Here is a 17,256-nt window from a genome sequence, read left to right as displayed (position 1 = left end):
CAGAAGCTTACAGATCAGTGCCACTCCAACTTTGCTGTCTGTTATGCAAATAACATCCACTTAGCCTCTGATGGTTAAAAGGTAGCCACCTGGTCTGTACAATTCTGGAATCCTGTCATTTCCATTGATTCTAAGGAGCCCTGTTCCTTGGCAGCCTCTCCTACCACCAACACTGACTTCTAGAGGCAGCTGCCATTGAACTCCCAAACACAGCCTCATTATTGCATACCTTATTGCCTATTGTTCTGGACCCTTCTGGGGAACATAGTCAACTGGTGGATTCTCTAGTCTTATGTAATAAATCCATTTTAGCATGCCTACTTCTTTGAGTCTATTGACCCCTTTTTCAATACTCTACCAAGGCTCTCTGCTATTTCTACCATATTTACTAAAAGCCATATTTTTTCCAAGCATGAACAAGCCATCTCAGGTGTTTATTAGGATTGGCTTTAGGTGTCCTTCCAGCACCTTAAATCCTAGGTTGCAGGAGAGTGTTCTTTATCTAGCCTTATATTCTGCATCCGCTCGTCTGGCATCTTCAAGTTCCATTCTTGGGCATACTCTTCTGGTTTCTATCAGGACATGTTAGCCAGGTTCTGTAGCTCTTTAGTGAATATTTGCTTTCCTGTTGAAGCAGGGGTGGTACTTTTCTAGTCAGGTAATGATGTGTTGACGCTGGTTGTTGGAATAGAAGCCATGAGGGGAAGTGGGGGCAGGTCTTAAGGAAGGCAAGTATCATCAGAGAGGTGTCTACCCATAGGACGCAGCTGCCTAGTCTCCAGACAAGGAGAGGCTACCATCCTTTAGCAAGGGGAAGTGGACCATATCTTAGACTGTGGAAGTATTGAAATATATTTCAGACGTTTCTTGATACCAATGGGATTTTCATATATTTTAGAACTAGCTCCATTTTGCACTAACACATAACAACATTGTGTACAAGATTTATATGTATAAACTTTTTAATCTTCATAGCAATCTTTATAAAGGATAGATACTGTTAATATCCCTATGTTACAGATTAAGAAACTGAGACACAGAAGGTTTGAGACTTGCCCAAAGTCACACAGCTAATACATGGCAGAGCTAGGATTCAAACCAAGCTACCTAGTTCCAGAGCTCTTACTGACTACCCCTGTTGTACAAGAAAACTTACGATAGCAATCATTCTAGAAGTGAACACACTTGGAGAATGGCTAAGTAAGTTTGGTGTAGTTCTATAATGGAGTAAAAGTGAATGTACTAGAGAGAACTACAGGATAAAACATGGATAAATCTCCACACTATAATGTTGAGAAAAAAAACAAATAGAAAAGTAACAGATATATAAAGCACACACTATTTGTATATGGACATACATATATGTAATGTATATGTATATTATGGATTACTTCATGAATAACATATATATTATGTAGTTATGTGACATATATGTATAATATATCTTTTTTGTGTATGTACAATATTCACATATATATATACGCACACACACAAAGAGTAGATGCACACATCCTATTGTGAAAGTATAAAGATATGCGTGTGAATAATAGACATCAAAATCAGGCTAGTGTTTTCCTTTGAAGAAGGAGTGGGAGGGAGAGGAACAAGACAGGCTGGGCACAGAGGGCACTTTGGTTGTGTTTGTAATTCATCTGGAGCAAGTTTGACAAAATGTTTCTATTTGGGTGGTGGATACACAAGTATTTATTTTCATAGATAAGTAGATAGAATACATATGTTATATTCTCTATACATTGCTACATGTTGAAATATTTTAAAATTTAAAAAAGAACACAAAAGAAAACTTGTGTGTTTTGTGGCAGTTGTCCGGATCTTGATGCCATTATAAATTTTTTCTTCCAACTAGTTGTGAATTTAAGAAAGGGATTTGAGCAACAAAGCAGCAGTAAAAAAAGCTTGTCATTTATTTAGGTTTTCATTTTATTCCTGTCAGCGTGCTTTTCGTATAGCATTTAGATTCTGTAAAATAAATCTCATTCGTAACCGACTCCATGGGAGTGTACAGGTCTACACACATTGGTGCTAGTTGGTTCATTTTTCACTCTTTTCCAAATATGTTTCTATGGAATTATTCTACTAGAAGTACCAAAAACACGTACTTTTTTGAGAAGTCAAAGTAAAAGAAAACCAAATTGAAAAAAACCGACACTTGGTTTTACATTTTAGTTAATTAAATTATGGCATATTTCATCAGAAGCACCAACATTAATTTTGCATCCTTATTGCCTTCCCAATAGTGAGTACTTAGCAAGTGTTGGTTTCTTGAATACGTGAATGAAATGTTGTATAACAGTTTGTTTTTGTACCTGAATTTCGTTGCTGATGAGGAAGTACAACATTGTCTCTCTAGGGAAATTGTCTTCTTTAAGACACGGTTGAGGAAAGTAAAGTAAATCTTTTGTCATACCAAATTTGTTTTTCAAATTGTTAAAGTTCTTAATAATTAGACTCCATATAAATAGCTAATTTTAATCACTTTTTGATTTGGAACAAAACAATAAAATGTTGATGAAAATGCCATTATACTATGACAATGTGCATGTTTATAATTCATTTGTAGTTATTTTTTAAACTTTTTCTAGATCCAGCTCATTCATATTATAGCATTTTTTATGTTAAAGATCCAAAATATATAGCTTATATTTAAATTTATTTGGAGTATATTTTGAAGATTTAAGAATTAACTTAATTCCAAAAAGTCTTTAAAAAGAACAAAGGAGTTGGAGATTCATACTTCCGAATTTTAAAACCTGCTCTAAAGCTACAGTAATGAAGACAGTGTAGTACTAACATAAAGAAAGACATGTAGATCAGTGGAATGGAATTGAGGGTCCAGAAACTGAGGGCCCTTGCGTTATGGCCAATTGATTTTTGATAGGAGTACCAAGATAATTAAATGAAGAAAGAATAGTCTTTTCGATAGATGGTGCTGGGACAACTGGATATCCATGTGCAAAAGAATGTAGTTAGACTCCTACCTCACACCATAGAAAAAATAGACTTAATGGGGCTGGCCCTGTGGCATAGTGGTTAAGTTCAGCGCACTCTGCTTTGGTGGCCCAGCTTCACAGGTTCATATCCCAGGAGTGGACCTATACCACCTGTCAGCCATGCTGTGGTGGTGACCCACATATAAAGTGGAGGAAGATTGGCACAGATGTTAGCTCAGGGCTAATATTCCTCAGCAAAAAAACCCAAAAAGCAAAAACACCCCCCCCCCCAAAACTATGAAATGCTTAGGAAAAAGCACAGGTGTAAATCTCTGTGACCTTGGATAAGGAAATGGTTTCTTAGATAAAACATCAAAATCATAAGCAAACAGAGAAAAAGTAGATAAATGGGACTTTATCACAATTAAAAACTTCTTTGCTTCTAAGAACACCATCAAGAAAGTGAAAAGACAACACAGAGAATGAGAGAAAATATCTGCAAATCGTATGTCTTATCAGGAACTTACATCCAGAATATATAAAGAATCCTTGCAATTCAGCAATAAAAAGACAAAGAACTCAATTAAAAAATGCAAGGATTTAAGTAGACATTTCTCTAAAAAACATATCCAAATAGCCAATAAGCACATGAAAGATAATCAACATAATTAGTCATTAGGGAAATGCAAATGAAAACCACAATAAGATACCACTTCTCATCCAGTAGGATGATTATAATCAAAAAGGCAGATAAGAACAAGTATTGATAACGATGTGGATAAATTGGAACACTTACACATTTCTGGTGGGGTTGTAAAATGGTATAGCCTCTTTGGAACATACTCTGACAGTTCCTCAAAATCTCAAACATAGAATTACATGCGGGTCAGCAGTTCCACTGCTTGGAATATAAGAACTGAAAACATCTGTCTGCATAAAAGCTTGTTTGGTTTCATTTACATGAAATGTGCAGAAAATGTAAATCCATAGAGACAGAAGGGAGATTAGTGGTTGCCAGGGCCTGGAAGAAAAGGGAATGGGAAGTGACTGCCAGTGCATACAGGATTTCTTTTTGAGGTGATGAATATGTTCTAAAATTAGGTATTGGTGATGGTTGCACAACTTTGTAAATATATTAAGACCCACTCAATTGTGTACTTGAAAAGGATGAATTCTATAGTTATGTGAATTATATCTCAATAAAGCTATTATTTAAAAAGGATAGCTCGGTTACCTTTATTATACTGTATTTAGGTAAATTTCCAAGTTTTTATTTTTTTATTTAACAAATTCTGGTAACACTGAATTATAACTCCTGTGGTAGTTAATTACTCTTAGAAGTATTTGCAGATTAAAAAAATACATCTGCATCACGGTGACAGTGTTTGATATTTACATAAAGATGTGAGAATAATTTGTATTTTGGCTTCTTTAAAACTAAATGTTAATTAGAATTTTGTTCTGGGATTGGATTTTTTTTGTTGTTATGTTTATTCTTGGTAAATATTAACAAAAAATTCCCTGTGGGCCATAGGCTGTGTGTGTTAGTCTTGAATTTATGCCACAATAGAAAATAAACTAGAAATGGAACAGACGATGTTACTTAATTGCTAATACTATAAAATCTAATACTATAAATTAGGAAAAGCCATTGCATTACTCTTGAATATTTCTTAATATTTTTCTAATTAAATATTAAGAAAATTTGAGGAAAAATCATAATTTGGAAGTATGCCTGTATCCTATGAGTAAAATGGAATTGAATATTGGGGTGAAAGTGAGATTTCATAGATAGGACATTCATACATTTTCAAGTTTTTGTCTCCGGTGCCTGGCACAGTACCTGACACACAGTAGGTATTTTAAAAATATTTACTGAATAAACAAGAACTGTGGTCTTACACAATAATTTAGTCTAAGTAGGTTGTTCTCTTTTGGCTTTTTCCTGCCATTGGAATTCAAGTCTACCTCTGAAGGAGGTTATTCCTATTAAAACAGGCCATTAATTACTGTCCTCTCAGCTAGACACACTTCTAAAGTCTTATATCTTTGATATTTTAAAATTTACTTTTACTAAGGAACAATTTACATACAGTAGAATTCAACCCTTTAAAATGTACAATTCAACGCACTTTGACAAGTGTATGTAGTTGTGTAAGTTCTACCACAGTGAGATTTAGAGCATTTCCCTTTCTCTAAATAATGCCCTCATCCCTCTTTGTAGTCAGTCCCCTCCCTCCACCCCCAGCCCCTGGCAACCACTGATCTGATTTCTGTCACTGTAGCTTTACCTCTTCAAAATGTCATATAAATGGAGTCATATGACATATAGCCTTTTGTATCTGGCTTCTTTCACTTAGCAAAATGCCTTTGAGATTCATTCATGTTGTTGTATATATCAGTACTAGTTGATTCCTTTTTATTTCTGAGTAGTATTTCCATCTGCATTTTCAAATTTTCCAAAAGATAAATTCGGTGGATCATCTCTCTGCACATATAAGGAAAAATGAACCATCAACTTTGGATGACCTTACTGCACTCTGCAGCAAGTGGGAGGTAGTTGGTTCTGCTAGTATGTTCCACTTTGACCACAGATGCTCCTGTGTCTGAACATTTAGCTTCCAGTGGAACTACAAATTTGGGGAGATTTCACAAGTAGACGTACTGGCCAGAACTCCAGTAGCAGCTATGTGTGAACTTGACATCACGATTTTATTTATTTTTTTCTTCGAAAGCTTAAGTAGCTTAGCTGATGTTCTTGCAGTTTGCAGTTTCTCTTTGGATGCTCAGTGGTGATCTTTTATGGACTATCTGGACAAATACCAAATAAGTAAATAGCTCTTACTTGAGAGAGATGGCTTTCGCCCGTCTCATAAATAGCTGTGGTTTCTAGGCCCACATGGTTTGGAAAGATTAATGTATTTTATGGTGATACAGTGGGCAGAAGATAAAGAACATAGTCTAGTATATGTATTCTAGTCTACTGTAATCTGCTTTTTGGTCCTGCTAAGTCTGAGAAAAGGAGCATAACTCATTAGTTATATGTACTTGAGAGAATCTCATTTATCATGACATGGTAGGCAATGGAAGTGTTTTAAATTTAAATGATAAATGAATTTTTATTTTATTTTATAGAAACAGTCAAATGCTTGATGAAGATAATGTATTGAATGAAACACCAAAATCTTCCTCAATTAATTTGCCTGATGAGACAGCTGGTGCCCCACAGCTGGAAAGAAGCACAGAAGTAGCTAAGACCCAGACTGCTACTGCGAAGAGTGTGGTGAGAAACTTAGGATCGCATCCATTTAAAGCATCTTCCTTATTTCGAGGAGAGAAAAGACAACTGAAATTAGACATATCATGACAATATTACTAGTCTTGATGTTTTTAAGTGAAGCTCTAGAGAATATCACACTAGTCCACTACTTCAACTAATAGAATGAATTTCATTCCTTGAGAAATATGACTAACTCAGTCCACAGTTGCAGATAGATTTTTTAATGATAGTTGTCTGCAAAGTAAATGATCTTACGATTTCATTAAGGACATATGGTTATTTTTAGTAATTAATATATAGGTGCCTTTTTAGTCTTTCCCAGGTGAATGTAGAGACGTCAGTAAGCAGCAGTCAAACCCTGCCCAGAGGAAAAGAATCCTTCCCGCGTGGATGTTAACAGAAGATCTAAGAGATCAAAACCTTTCAGCACCAGTCCTCACTGGAGGTAGGTTTTGTTTCAAGAAAACCTTAAGCAGAATTTGAAAGTTTTCCTGAACAAATGGAGATGGAGTAGTAGTTGTAAAAGTGGATAACTTAGCTTAACATTTTTTTTAGATATGTACATGAAATTGAATTTAAAACAAGCCACTTATCAAACACCATCCTGCTAATTACTTTGATTTAAAAAGTGCTATTTATCTTATGTGCCAGACTTATCATCTTAATATAGATTTGCAAACAAACCTGTTGGTGTCATGTCTAACATAAAAGGCCAGCGCAGTAAGAGCTTTCTAAACTAATTAATTAAATAAGAAAGTGTCAGGCACACAATGTTATATGCTGACAGATTCAAAGAAGAGGTGACCTCTGTCCTAGCACAGCTCCCTGACGTGGTAGACATCACAGTGATTTATGTCATTTGTTGGATGTTCTCCTTGATACAAGATTGCTAAAATGTTTTCTGCATTGTCTTACTTAGTCAGCATTTTCTTTGCAACTTTTCAGTCGTGTCAGGTTTAGTTTCTTTTGACTGCTTCTTTTCTTTTCTGTGGGTCGCATTTTCCTGTTTATTCTCTTGGTTGGTGACTTTCTATTGGATATTGGATGTTATAAATGATGTATTCTAGAGACTTTTGATATTATGTTCCTCTGAATAAATATTTTTGTTCTAATAGGCAATTAATTTGGCCTAAAAGTCAGTTTCCTTCTAATAGGCCGTTAATGCAGGCCCTAAATTCTGTTTCCCCTGTCATGGGCAGCAGCTGCAGTCTCTGCCTAGTTCTCTCAGCTTCCAGCTGCTGCTTTGTCTCTGGGTTCCAGGGATTTCCCCCATGCACATGTAGTTTAGTAGTCAGCCAAAGATTGGGGTTGATTTTATGTAGATTTTGGTTCGTGGCTCTCTGTGGCTTTCTTCCTTCCAGGATTTTATCCTGTTCCACAAGCCTCAGACTCTGTACTCGGGCCAGTTAAGCTGGTAAGGCTGCAGCTTTCTGCCGCCTGTGAACTGGGGGATGCCCTCCGAAAAAAACTGCAAATTCACAAACCTCACAGGTTGGAGTTGATTTTTCAAGGTCAGAGGTCTCCAGTTTTGGTCACTCTCCAGTGCCTTCAAATAGTCGTTTTTTAATATTTTGTCAAATTTATAATTGTTTTGTTTAAGATGATTAGTTCAATGAAGCTACTCTGCCATTTTGCGCTGAATACTGTCTTTTATAGATTTACAGCACAATTGAATATATATTTTAGTTGAATATTACTACTCTTACTGTTTCTAATATTTAGCATAGTGGTCACAGATATCTTCTGAAGTTTTTGGTCAAATATGTTATGTGTAGAATAGTCCTTATTTAATGCTAATTTGGATTATAGTAGGATCAGAATGATCGTGTGAGAAAACTAGGTTATATATTGTATGTTGAGGTAGATGTGATTTGATCTGGAGAATTTTCGCATCTAAACCTAAGATTTCCCAGTAAGAGTTTTATTCCAGCACAGTGGTTTTCAGTCCCCTCCAGCCCATCAATACATGTGTAGTGTATTTTATCAGTAGCTTTTCTCCTTAAGTGTGCTAATCCTCCATTTGCAGGAAGGAAATGGGGATTGGGAGATGGTAGTGGAGGAAGGCAGGCAGTTTCCCTCGGTAGAACTATTTCTCTGATATAGAAAGAATAGCTCCTTGACCAAAAATTGGACCAATGTGACCTGCCTCCCTGCAGACAAGCCATTTGCTTTCAGGACTGTCTTGTTTTGTGCTGTAACTGCTTCTGTGCTACCACTATGACATTGCGTATAATAGTCCAAAATATATTTTGCTTCAAATTATAAATAGCTATTAATTCCCACTTGATAAATGTACCATATAAAATATGAAGCATCCTTTTGGGCACTTCACCTTGAAAATGCAAAGGAGAGTAATTTGACATTGGTTTGGACAGGCATATTACATAGTACACAGTGTACTTAAAATCTAAAGCTTCAAAATGAGAGAAAAGTCTTTGGATGCAGGTATTTCTTCTTGTAAACTTAGACTTTTAGAGAGTACTTGTAAGAGGAGGGTTAGGTTACTTAATTCCTTTAAAGATTTAGGATTATAGGACAGGACAGTTCAGCACTTGAATCCAGCTATTAAAGGTTGAAATAATTAGACTTTTTCTGCTGTGTAGGTTTTTTTATTATTATTATTTTGTTTGTTTGTTTAAGTAATGAATCATCCAGGTCAATAGACTAATGTTAGAGATTTTAAAAAATCAATTTCCAGGATGCATTTTAGGTTCATTTAGATGGAAGACACTTTCTTATGTCTTTTGCAGCTTTAGTACTGTACTGTGTTCTTTGATATTTATTTAGATTATCCGAAACCATCTTGATATTTTGGAAGCTTCTGTGTCATTAGGTACAGGACAAATAATTTTAATTATGTTAAATGGCTTATTCAAGATCACATAATGACTACCCGAGCTGTAATCGAGACCTAGCGCTGTGTGACTCTAAAGCCCGTGCTCTGATCCATATCACTGTATTGCCTCCGGAATTTACTCTCGGTATGTTCTATTTTTGGTGTTTTTTTCCTTTTGTTTTTTCTTTTTAAATATGCACTTGCATTCTCTCCTGGATCTTTTCTCAGTTTCACTCTTGGTTTAATCCTGACACGTACGCGAATAGTTGCTGTGATCAGGCTAAATCTTTTCTGTTTTTGAACCAGTGATGTTCTAGTTTATTTTATTTTCTGGGTCTCCAGGTTCTAGTCCTTGGATGTCATCATGAGTTTCTCAGGCCTGGACTAAAATTTTCTCCATGTCCCTTAGTGATTGGGAAGTCAATATATTTTGGATTTGGGCAAAGGCTCTCAGAGCCTCTCCTCTCTTGGCTTCCATTTAGCTCTGTTCTCGAAATCCTCTAAGCCCCAGGACAAGTCATAACTCCTAGGTGTGACACTCTTGCTACACTGAAGAAAGAGCTTTGATATTTTCACTGGTGTCATGGTACTCTGCAGTACTCTTCTTTCCCCATCTTCTGACCCTCCCACATGGAATCATGAAAAGTAGCACATACGATAAAGATTGAAGTAGGAAGTAGTCCTGAAACCATTTGGTTTGCATTTAATTTTGTACTCTGAATATTTTCTGTGTGACAACTCAATGCAGATAATAAATATTGAGCTGACATTGTTTAATTTGATGATAGTTAAAAATTTACTTAAAGCATTAGTTATTCTATATATTTACTTATTTCCAACAATGCTGCTAAATGATCTAATTAATAGATTTTTATTAGCCTCTTGGATTTTCTAGCTATACAGTCATATCTACAGAATTATGATAACTTTGGCACTTCTATCTACAGCTTTAAAAGTTTTTTCTTGTCTTATTTTATGAGCTAGGCCCTGTAAATTTTCAGTAAAAATGGATAAAATTGGTATCTGTGTCTTGTTACTGATTTTAATGGGAATTCTATTAGTATTTCAGCATTTAATATGATTGGTATCCAATTCTGATACTCTTATCATGTTGAGGATGTTTTATTTTTTTCAGGAATGACTGTTGAATTCTTTAAAAAAGAATTTTTTTTAAAGATTTTTTTTGATTTTTCCTTTTTCTCCTCAAAGCCCCCCTGATACATAGTTGTATATTTTTAGTTGTGAGTCCTTCTAGTTGTGGCATGTGGGATGCCGCCTCAACATGGCTTGATGAGTGATGCCGTGTCCACACCCAGGATCCAAACCGGCAAAACCGTAGGCTGCTGAAGCGGAGTGCGTGAACTCAACCACTTGGCCACGGGCTGGCCCCTGAAAAATTTTTTGACATAGAAATAGTCCTGTATTTTTATGTGTTAATATAATTAATGATGTTGGTAGATTTTCTAATATGTACCATGCTAGTGTTCCTGAAATGAGTTTAGTTTTATCATGATAGCTTATTATTTTTATGCTCTGTTAGATTTTCTAATATTTATTTTAGGGCATTTGTATATATATTCATAATTGTGCTTAGTATTTTTCTCCATGTGTGCCATCTACATCAGATTTTAGTGTTAGAGCTATGTCAGCGTTGTATAAAATGAATTAGAAGGTTTTTTAATATATGCTTAAGAACAGACAACAGAAATATCTGTTTCTTGGTAGAACTTTCCTACATCACAATCTTGGCCTGGTGCCTACTTTTAGTAGTTGATAGTTCTAGCATGGGAAGAGGTAAGTTAGACCAGTAAAAAAGAATGAAACACCCAGAAACAGATCAGAATAACATACATTTAATGTATAAAAAATTAGTTCAGGGGCCAGCCCTGTGGCCAAGAGGTTAAAGTTCCTCACACTCTGCTTCCAAAACCCGGGTTCATGGGTTCAGATCCCGGATGTGGACCTACTCCACTCATAAGCCATGCGGTGGAGGCATCCCACATACAAAATAGAGGAAGATTGGTGCAGATGTTAGCTTAGGGCAAATCTTCCTCACCAAATAAATGAATAAATAAATAAATACATAAAAATATTAGTTCAAACTGATGGGGAAAGAATGCATTATTAAAAATGATGTTGTGGGGCCAGCCTGGTGGTGTAGTGGTTAAGTTGATGTGCTCCACTTTGGCGGCCCAGGGTTCACCGGTTCGGATCTCAGGTGCAGACCTATGCACCACTTATCAAGCCATGCTGTGGAGGCATCCCACATATAAAATAGAGGAAGATGGGCACAGATGTTAGCTCAGGGCCAGTCTTCCTCAAAAAAAAAGAATGATGTTGGGAAAATTAGCTTTCTGTTTAGAAAAAAATAACATTAGAGCACTAATTCGTACCATATTCGTAAATAAATTTCTATTGAATTAGTAATCTTATTGTAAAAATTAAAACTATTAAGGCATTTGAGGAAAATATGAGAAAAATATTTTTGTTACTTCTGGGAGGCTTTCTTAAAATGACAGGAAGCCTAGAACTATAATGGACAATTGACAGATCTATCTAGATTAAAAATGAAAAAAATATACAAAAGACACTATAGTGACTTATCGTGACTGACTTATAAGTCAGAGGCAAATGACAGAGTGGCAAACAATATACTGGGAGATATTTGTCACACTTATAAAGTAGATGGAAGGTTTTTAATAATTGTCTACTTAGTGATAAAAAAGAAAGTAAGACTCAGTAGAAATTTCGGGCATTGTATATGACATACCCAGAAGAATAAATACAAATAACCAGTAAATATATGACTACTGTCAGATAGGAAAATGTAAATTGAAACAACCAGGTACCATTTTTTTGTTCATTAAACTCATCAAAATCTAAGTATTAATAATATCTAGTATAATAATTGTAATATCCAGTGGTGTAAGAATTATCGAATATTGTTGGTGAAAGTAGAAGTTGGTATAGCCTTTTAAACTTATTGGCTGGTTTCTCTTAAATTTTTAAATATACAACACACTTTGATCTAGACATTCCAATTCTAGGTATTTATCCCGTAGAAATAATAACATTTATACTATTAACCATTTGTGTGATTACATATACATATTTGTAGATATATTTGCTTAAACTTAGGAAAAAGTTGAGAAGGATATGCATCAAACTGCTAATATAACTGTTAGGAGTGGTTCCTTTGGATGATAAAATTGGATGGATATAATTTTAATGACACATATGCATGCATACAGTTGAGCCATCATTCCCATAATATTAGTGTAAGAGCTCATATAAGTAAATGCAATTAGTAATAGTTAAAAATAAACTAGTTTGTTTTAATAGTTAATTTCTTTTATATTTTTATCATTTAACTGTACCTATCCTGAATTTAGAAAATTATTTGATATGCCAGGTATAAAGATTGTTATGAGCTAATTAACATTTGTTTTATATACTTTTTTGTGAAGAGCATTTTAACAACAATTTCAAAATGGCTTCTTCCTCTACAAAAAGGAATTAGCTTTGGTCCAAAGAAGGAATATTGTAGTAGAGAATTTGGAATTTTGAAGGATTGAATATTTTAAATATATATAATTTTAATTTTAGAATTAGTGTACATGTGTGACACGGCATGTGGTAAACTCCCATTTGGCAGAAGCCTGTCTTATTGAATTTATAGTTTTGGGTTTTAGTTCTCGTGGTAAGCAATGCCGCAGTTGATTATTTCGCTTCGTCTGACTAATTCATAACTGTTGTAGCCTTTGGTCATTTGCTTCACCAAGCTATACAGTCCTATTTAGTCCTGTTTCTGACAGTTTCTAAAATGATGCAAAATGCTTCCTAATCTAGATTCAAAACAAATACTTAAATAATTTAGGCAAAGTTTAGTTATTAGTTTATTCATAAGTTTCCTTTGATAAATACATTATTTTTATATTGGTTCAATAGATTTTCCTGTTTAATAGTAGGGACAGTATTGTATTAGCATTTGTTTCTTGAACTTAATGAAGGGGTGTTATTTCAGGCCGCTGGTATGTCCTTTAGAACAGCTCTGAGCAAACTACAGCCCATGAGCCAAATCCAGCTCACTGCCTGTTTTTGTAAATGAAGTTTTATTGGAACACAGCCATGCTCATCCGTGGATATATGGTCTGTGGCTGCCTTCATGCTACAAAGGCAGAGCTGGGTAGTTGTGACAGATACTATGTGGCCCATAGAGCTTAAAATATTTACTTTCTGGCTTTTTATGGAAACTTTGCTAACCCTTGCTTTAGAACTTTAGAGTAGGGATTACTGATTGCCTTATGTACCTTTATCTAAGCTCCTAAGGGAATCTTGGGATAAGTTCTGTTTATGTTCACAGTTCTCTCAGTCAAACATATTTATTGAGCACCAGTTTTGTGCTAGGCACAGTTCTAGGTACTGGAGACACAAGGAGGGACCAATGAACAAGGCATATAAACAAGGCATATCGTGAATTTATCATTTGAGTATAGAGGAGACAGACAACTAACCATGATGATTGTCTTCTTAAAATTAGTAAATCTATTTTCTTTTCTTATTAGACAGTTCATGAATTTGTTAACAAATTATGATACTGACTTAAGTTTCCCAACTATATTAAACCTTCGGTAAGTATTATATGGGATACAATGTCCGTTTTACTGAGACATTTTTTTCATTGGTGAAGTTTGTAGAGATCACTCTTCCTTTTGGGTTATTTTGGGTTCTCAATCTGTATTTAAGATAACTTAAAGTGAATCTCTGACTGTGGATGTTAGGGGCTCAATAAGTATATGTAAAATCATTGGATAGCTACATGTCAGATTTTATTTTAGAAAAATTCAAAGCTAAAATAAAAAACAAAAAGATAGCTAAGATATATCAGGTAGTCTACTAGATAGTTTATATATCTTACTTCATTTACTCCTCCTGATAACTCCATGAGTTATTATTATGCATACCTTTTTCCAGATGATGAAACCAAAGTTCAGAGAGGTGAGGTGGAAGAGTTAAGGAACGGAGGCTGCCCACGTTGGTGTCTTGGCCTGGCTGTCTCCAGGCCTGGAGCTCTTGGCCATTGTGCTGCGTAATATTTTTTGAGATTTGCAAATAAGTGTTTTCAAGTTGGCGTTAATATAAATGGGACTTTAATTTTACTAGCACTTCTATCCTTTTTCTTTCTTTTTGGTATGGATTACTGACACTTGAAGATATGAGAGATAATTTTGTTCTTTTTCTTTGTGTGTGTGTTTAAGATAATATTGTAACCCAGAGAAGTGGAAAAGAAGGAATCTGCAAAGATAAAACCCAAGTTAACATAACACAGCAAGGAAAAAAGCGATTAATTTCATCAGGAAGCTCAGAAAGTACATCAGCAGAGCACGACACAGGAAAAAAGTGCAAAAATGTTGATCAGGAAGAGTCTGTCATTTCATCCAAGGTGACTTTTAAAAAATTCATTATTTGATTGTTTTCTTCACCAAGTGTTCTTGATAAGAATTAATTATATGCTGTATACAGCAAGGAAAAATCAAAACTGCTTTTCATTATTGTGTTTATGAAGATAAAAACTAACCCAGATTTTTTTTGACTTACTGAAACTGATATTTAATAAAGCACTTGCATTGTAGAAAACACAACTTTTAATTCAGAAATTTTCAGACTGGAAAAAAGTGAAGACCACTTGACTCTAGTCATAATTTGGTACATTCATTCTGAAAACCTGGTTTTTCATTCTCAGACTGCATGTAACCACCTTTTTCTTGAGAAGTATGAAGAGAATAACAATTGATGGGGTAGTTCTTAATAGCCTGTTGCAGGATTACTTCTGGGCTAACTTAGAGTATTTATAAACCTCTTACCTCTTTCAGTTTTTGCTGGCTCACTAGAATGGTTTGGCTGACTTAAACATCCTTTAACACTGGGTACTTAAAGAAGATGAGGCATATTTATTGGATGCATTTAAAAAGAGAGAAGAAAAATGATAGAGATGGTCCCAGGGCAGAAAGGCCACGTATTCTTTCTCTCAAAAGAGGGGTGGCTTTAGATGAAAGTTTTCGTGATCCTTGCAGACCTATGGCTGAGCTCTGTGGGCCCCCATTTTTTAGTCTCAGTGAGAGCGAAAGGAGTAGAGTTGGTGTTAGAATAGTGTGCGCTGGAGTGATTGAACTGCCAATAGCTATCCCAGAGGGTCAGGCCTTTTATAGTACTTCCCTCACTCCTACCTCCTCTCCCATTAGGGAAGACCCAGCTTCGCACTGGATCCTTTCTTCCAGCTAGAGAAGTGGGGACTTGATCACGGTAGGCTCAACTCCTTTGCTTACTTATGGAATCAAGTTTAATAAATGAAAAGAAAGTGTTTTCTGACACATATATTGGCCATAAAAACTTAATAAGATAAAACTTGTTTTATATAAACTTTTCTCTGTTCTCTGAACGTATCAGTGTGGCTGCCTTTTTTGGCCAAGAAGAGAAATTATTTTTTTCAGAGGAAAATCTGTAGTATACATGCTTTACTACGTTTATCCTAAGCCATAAAGTTTGATAATCACAAGTAAGACTTTAAGAAACACCTTCTTAATTAATAGATTGTAGAGAGGAGATCCAAGATATTCAAGGTATTTGCGAGATTTTGATGACATCAGGGAGTGTTCAGCCAGGTCCCAGGAATGCCTGAGCTCGGCTTGGCCAATTGCTCTTCCTTCCCTTAGGGTTTCTGAGGGAGATTCGCCTCTCATAGCACAGGAGAAACAGGGCTCAAGGCTTCATAGCCGTTTCATAACCCTTTATGAGCGTTTTCTGGTAAAGATGGGCCAGAGAAGACTTAGACCGAAGACCCCAAGCAAGGCTTTTCCAAACCCCACCCAGTTTCAGTCTTGACACTGGTTAGCAGCTAGTCCTGAAGAGACGTCTACAAGCAGAGCAGGTGAGAGGGGAAGTTCAAAGTGAGAGAAAACAAGAGGCTGGGCCTACCTGGTTAGTCTAATGGCAGGAGATTGCCAATTACAAAGAACGAAAACAGTTTGGCCAGGACTGCAGAGTAGACGTGGTCATTTTACTTGGAAAAAGTCAATTCCATTTTTTTGGGGGAGAGTTAAGAAAGGAAGTGGAGGGTAGGAGCAGAAATCACTCCTACTGGGCCCTATTCCTAAGATTCTGATTCAGCAGGTCTGTGAGGCTTGTGCATCAGTATTATTTTGAGTAAATTCTCTCAATTTTAATGTGCATTCGAAGTTGAGAGCTAATGATGTACATCATTTAATACCTCAGAGGAAACTGATGCCAAAGGTCACACAGCTAGGGATCTCGGGTCTCAAACACAGGTCTTTTCGTTTTGGGTACAATGTATTTTTCTACCGTACGTATTAGACTGCCTCCAAAGTTTTTGTGACTCTAGTAACTTCTGATCATGAAGATAATTGCTCTGAAATAGCCTGTGTTTTTCATCAGCTCTCTTACGTCCATCTGCAACTCCTTACCAGTTATGTAATGCCCAATTTGGAAGTGAAAGTGAGGGTGCTTGAATTTATTAACTTTAAAGTAAAGGATGGTATGTTCTTTACAAAATCTAATTAGGATTCTGTTGTAAATGACAGAAGGAAGCCTAACTGAAACAACTTAAGCAAAGTCGTATTGTAAAGCGTATCAACTGTCTATTGCTGGGAAACAAGCTACTCCAATACTTAGTGGCTTAACACAACAATGACTTATTATTATAATTCTATGGGTTGACTGCATTCAGCTAGGCAATTTTATGATAGCTTTTGGGTGTCAGCTGGGCTGCATTCAGCTGGGAGCTCAGCTGAGGCTGGAGCATCCAAGACTGCTTCATTCATATGAATCGAGCCTCAGTAAGCATTGATGGAATGGCTGGGGGGCTGGGTGGGCCTCCTTCTCTCCACTTAACCATTAAGGAGTCTAGACTGAGAGTCTTTACCTGACAGCTGGATCTCAAGAGAATGAAAGTAGAAGCTTCTTGGTCTCTTAAGGCCTAGGACTGGACCTGGTACATTGTCATTTCTGCTTCATTCTTTGGTCAGAGCAAGTTACTACATCAGCGTAGATTCAGGGGTAGGGGATTAGGCTCCATTTGATGGGTGGAGTGATTTGTGTATAAAGGGATGAGAGCGCTTGTTGGCAGCCATCTTTGATAACTATCTACCACACAAAGATATAGGAATAATTCA

The 17,256-nt window shown here is 35.9% G+C and overlaps 1 protein-coding gene across 2 annotated transcripts in view; it reads left to right on the top strand.

Annotated features, from left to right (window-relative positions):
* APLF (aprataxin and PNKP like factor) overlaps positions 1-17,256 on the top strand; it is a 90,645-nt gene that overhangs the window by 39,473 nt on the left and 33,916 nt on the right. For both annotated transcript variants that reach the window (XM_001491969.5, XM_070235363.1), the window contains 3 exons: positions 6,087-6,234; positions 6,544-6,676; positions 14,326-14,510. In XM_001491969.5, the coding sequence (XP_001492019.1) occupies positions 6,087-6,234; positions 6,544-6,676; positions 14,326-14,510 (466 nt within the window). The remainder of the gene's footprint in view (positions 1-6,086; positions 6,235-6,543; positions 6,677-14,325; positions 14,511-17,256) is intronic.

This window comes from Equus caballus, chromosome 15 (assembly GCF_041296265.1).
Source record: "Equus caballus isolate H_3958 breed thoroughbred chromosome 15, TB-T2T, whole genome shotgun sequence".
Taxonomy (NCBI): Eukaryota; Metazoa; Chordata; class Mammalia; order Perissodactyla; family Equidae; genus Equus; species Equus caballus.
The sequence above is the reverse complement of the archived record's forward strand: the minus strand, read 5'-3'. Positions and strand labels throughout refer to the sequence as shown.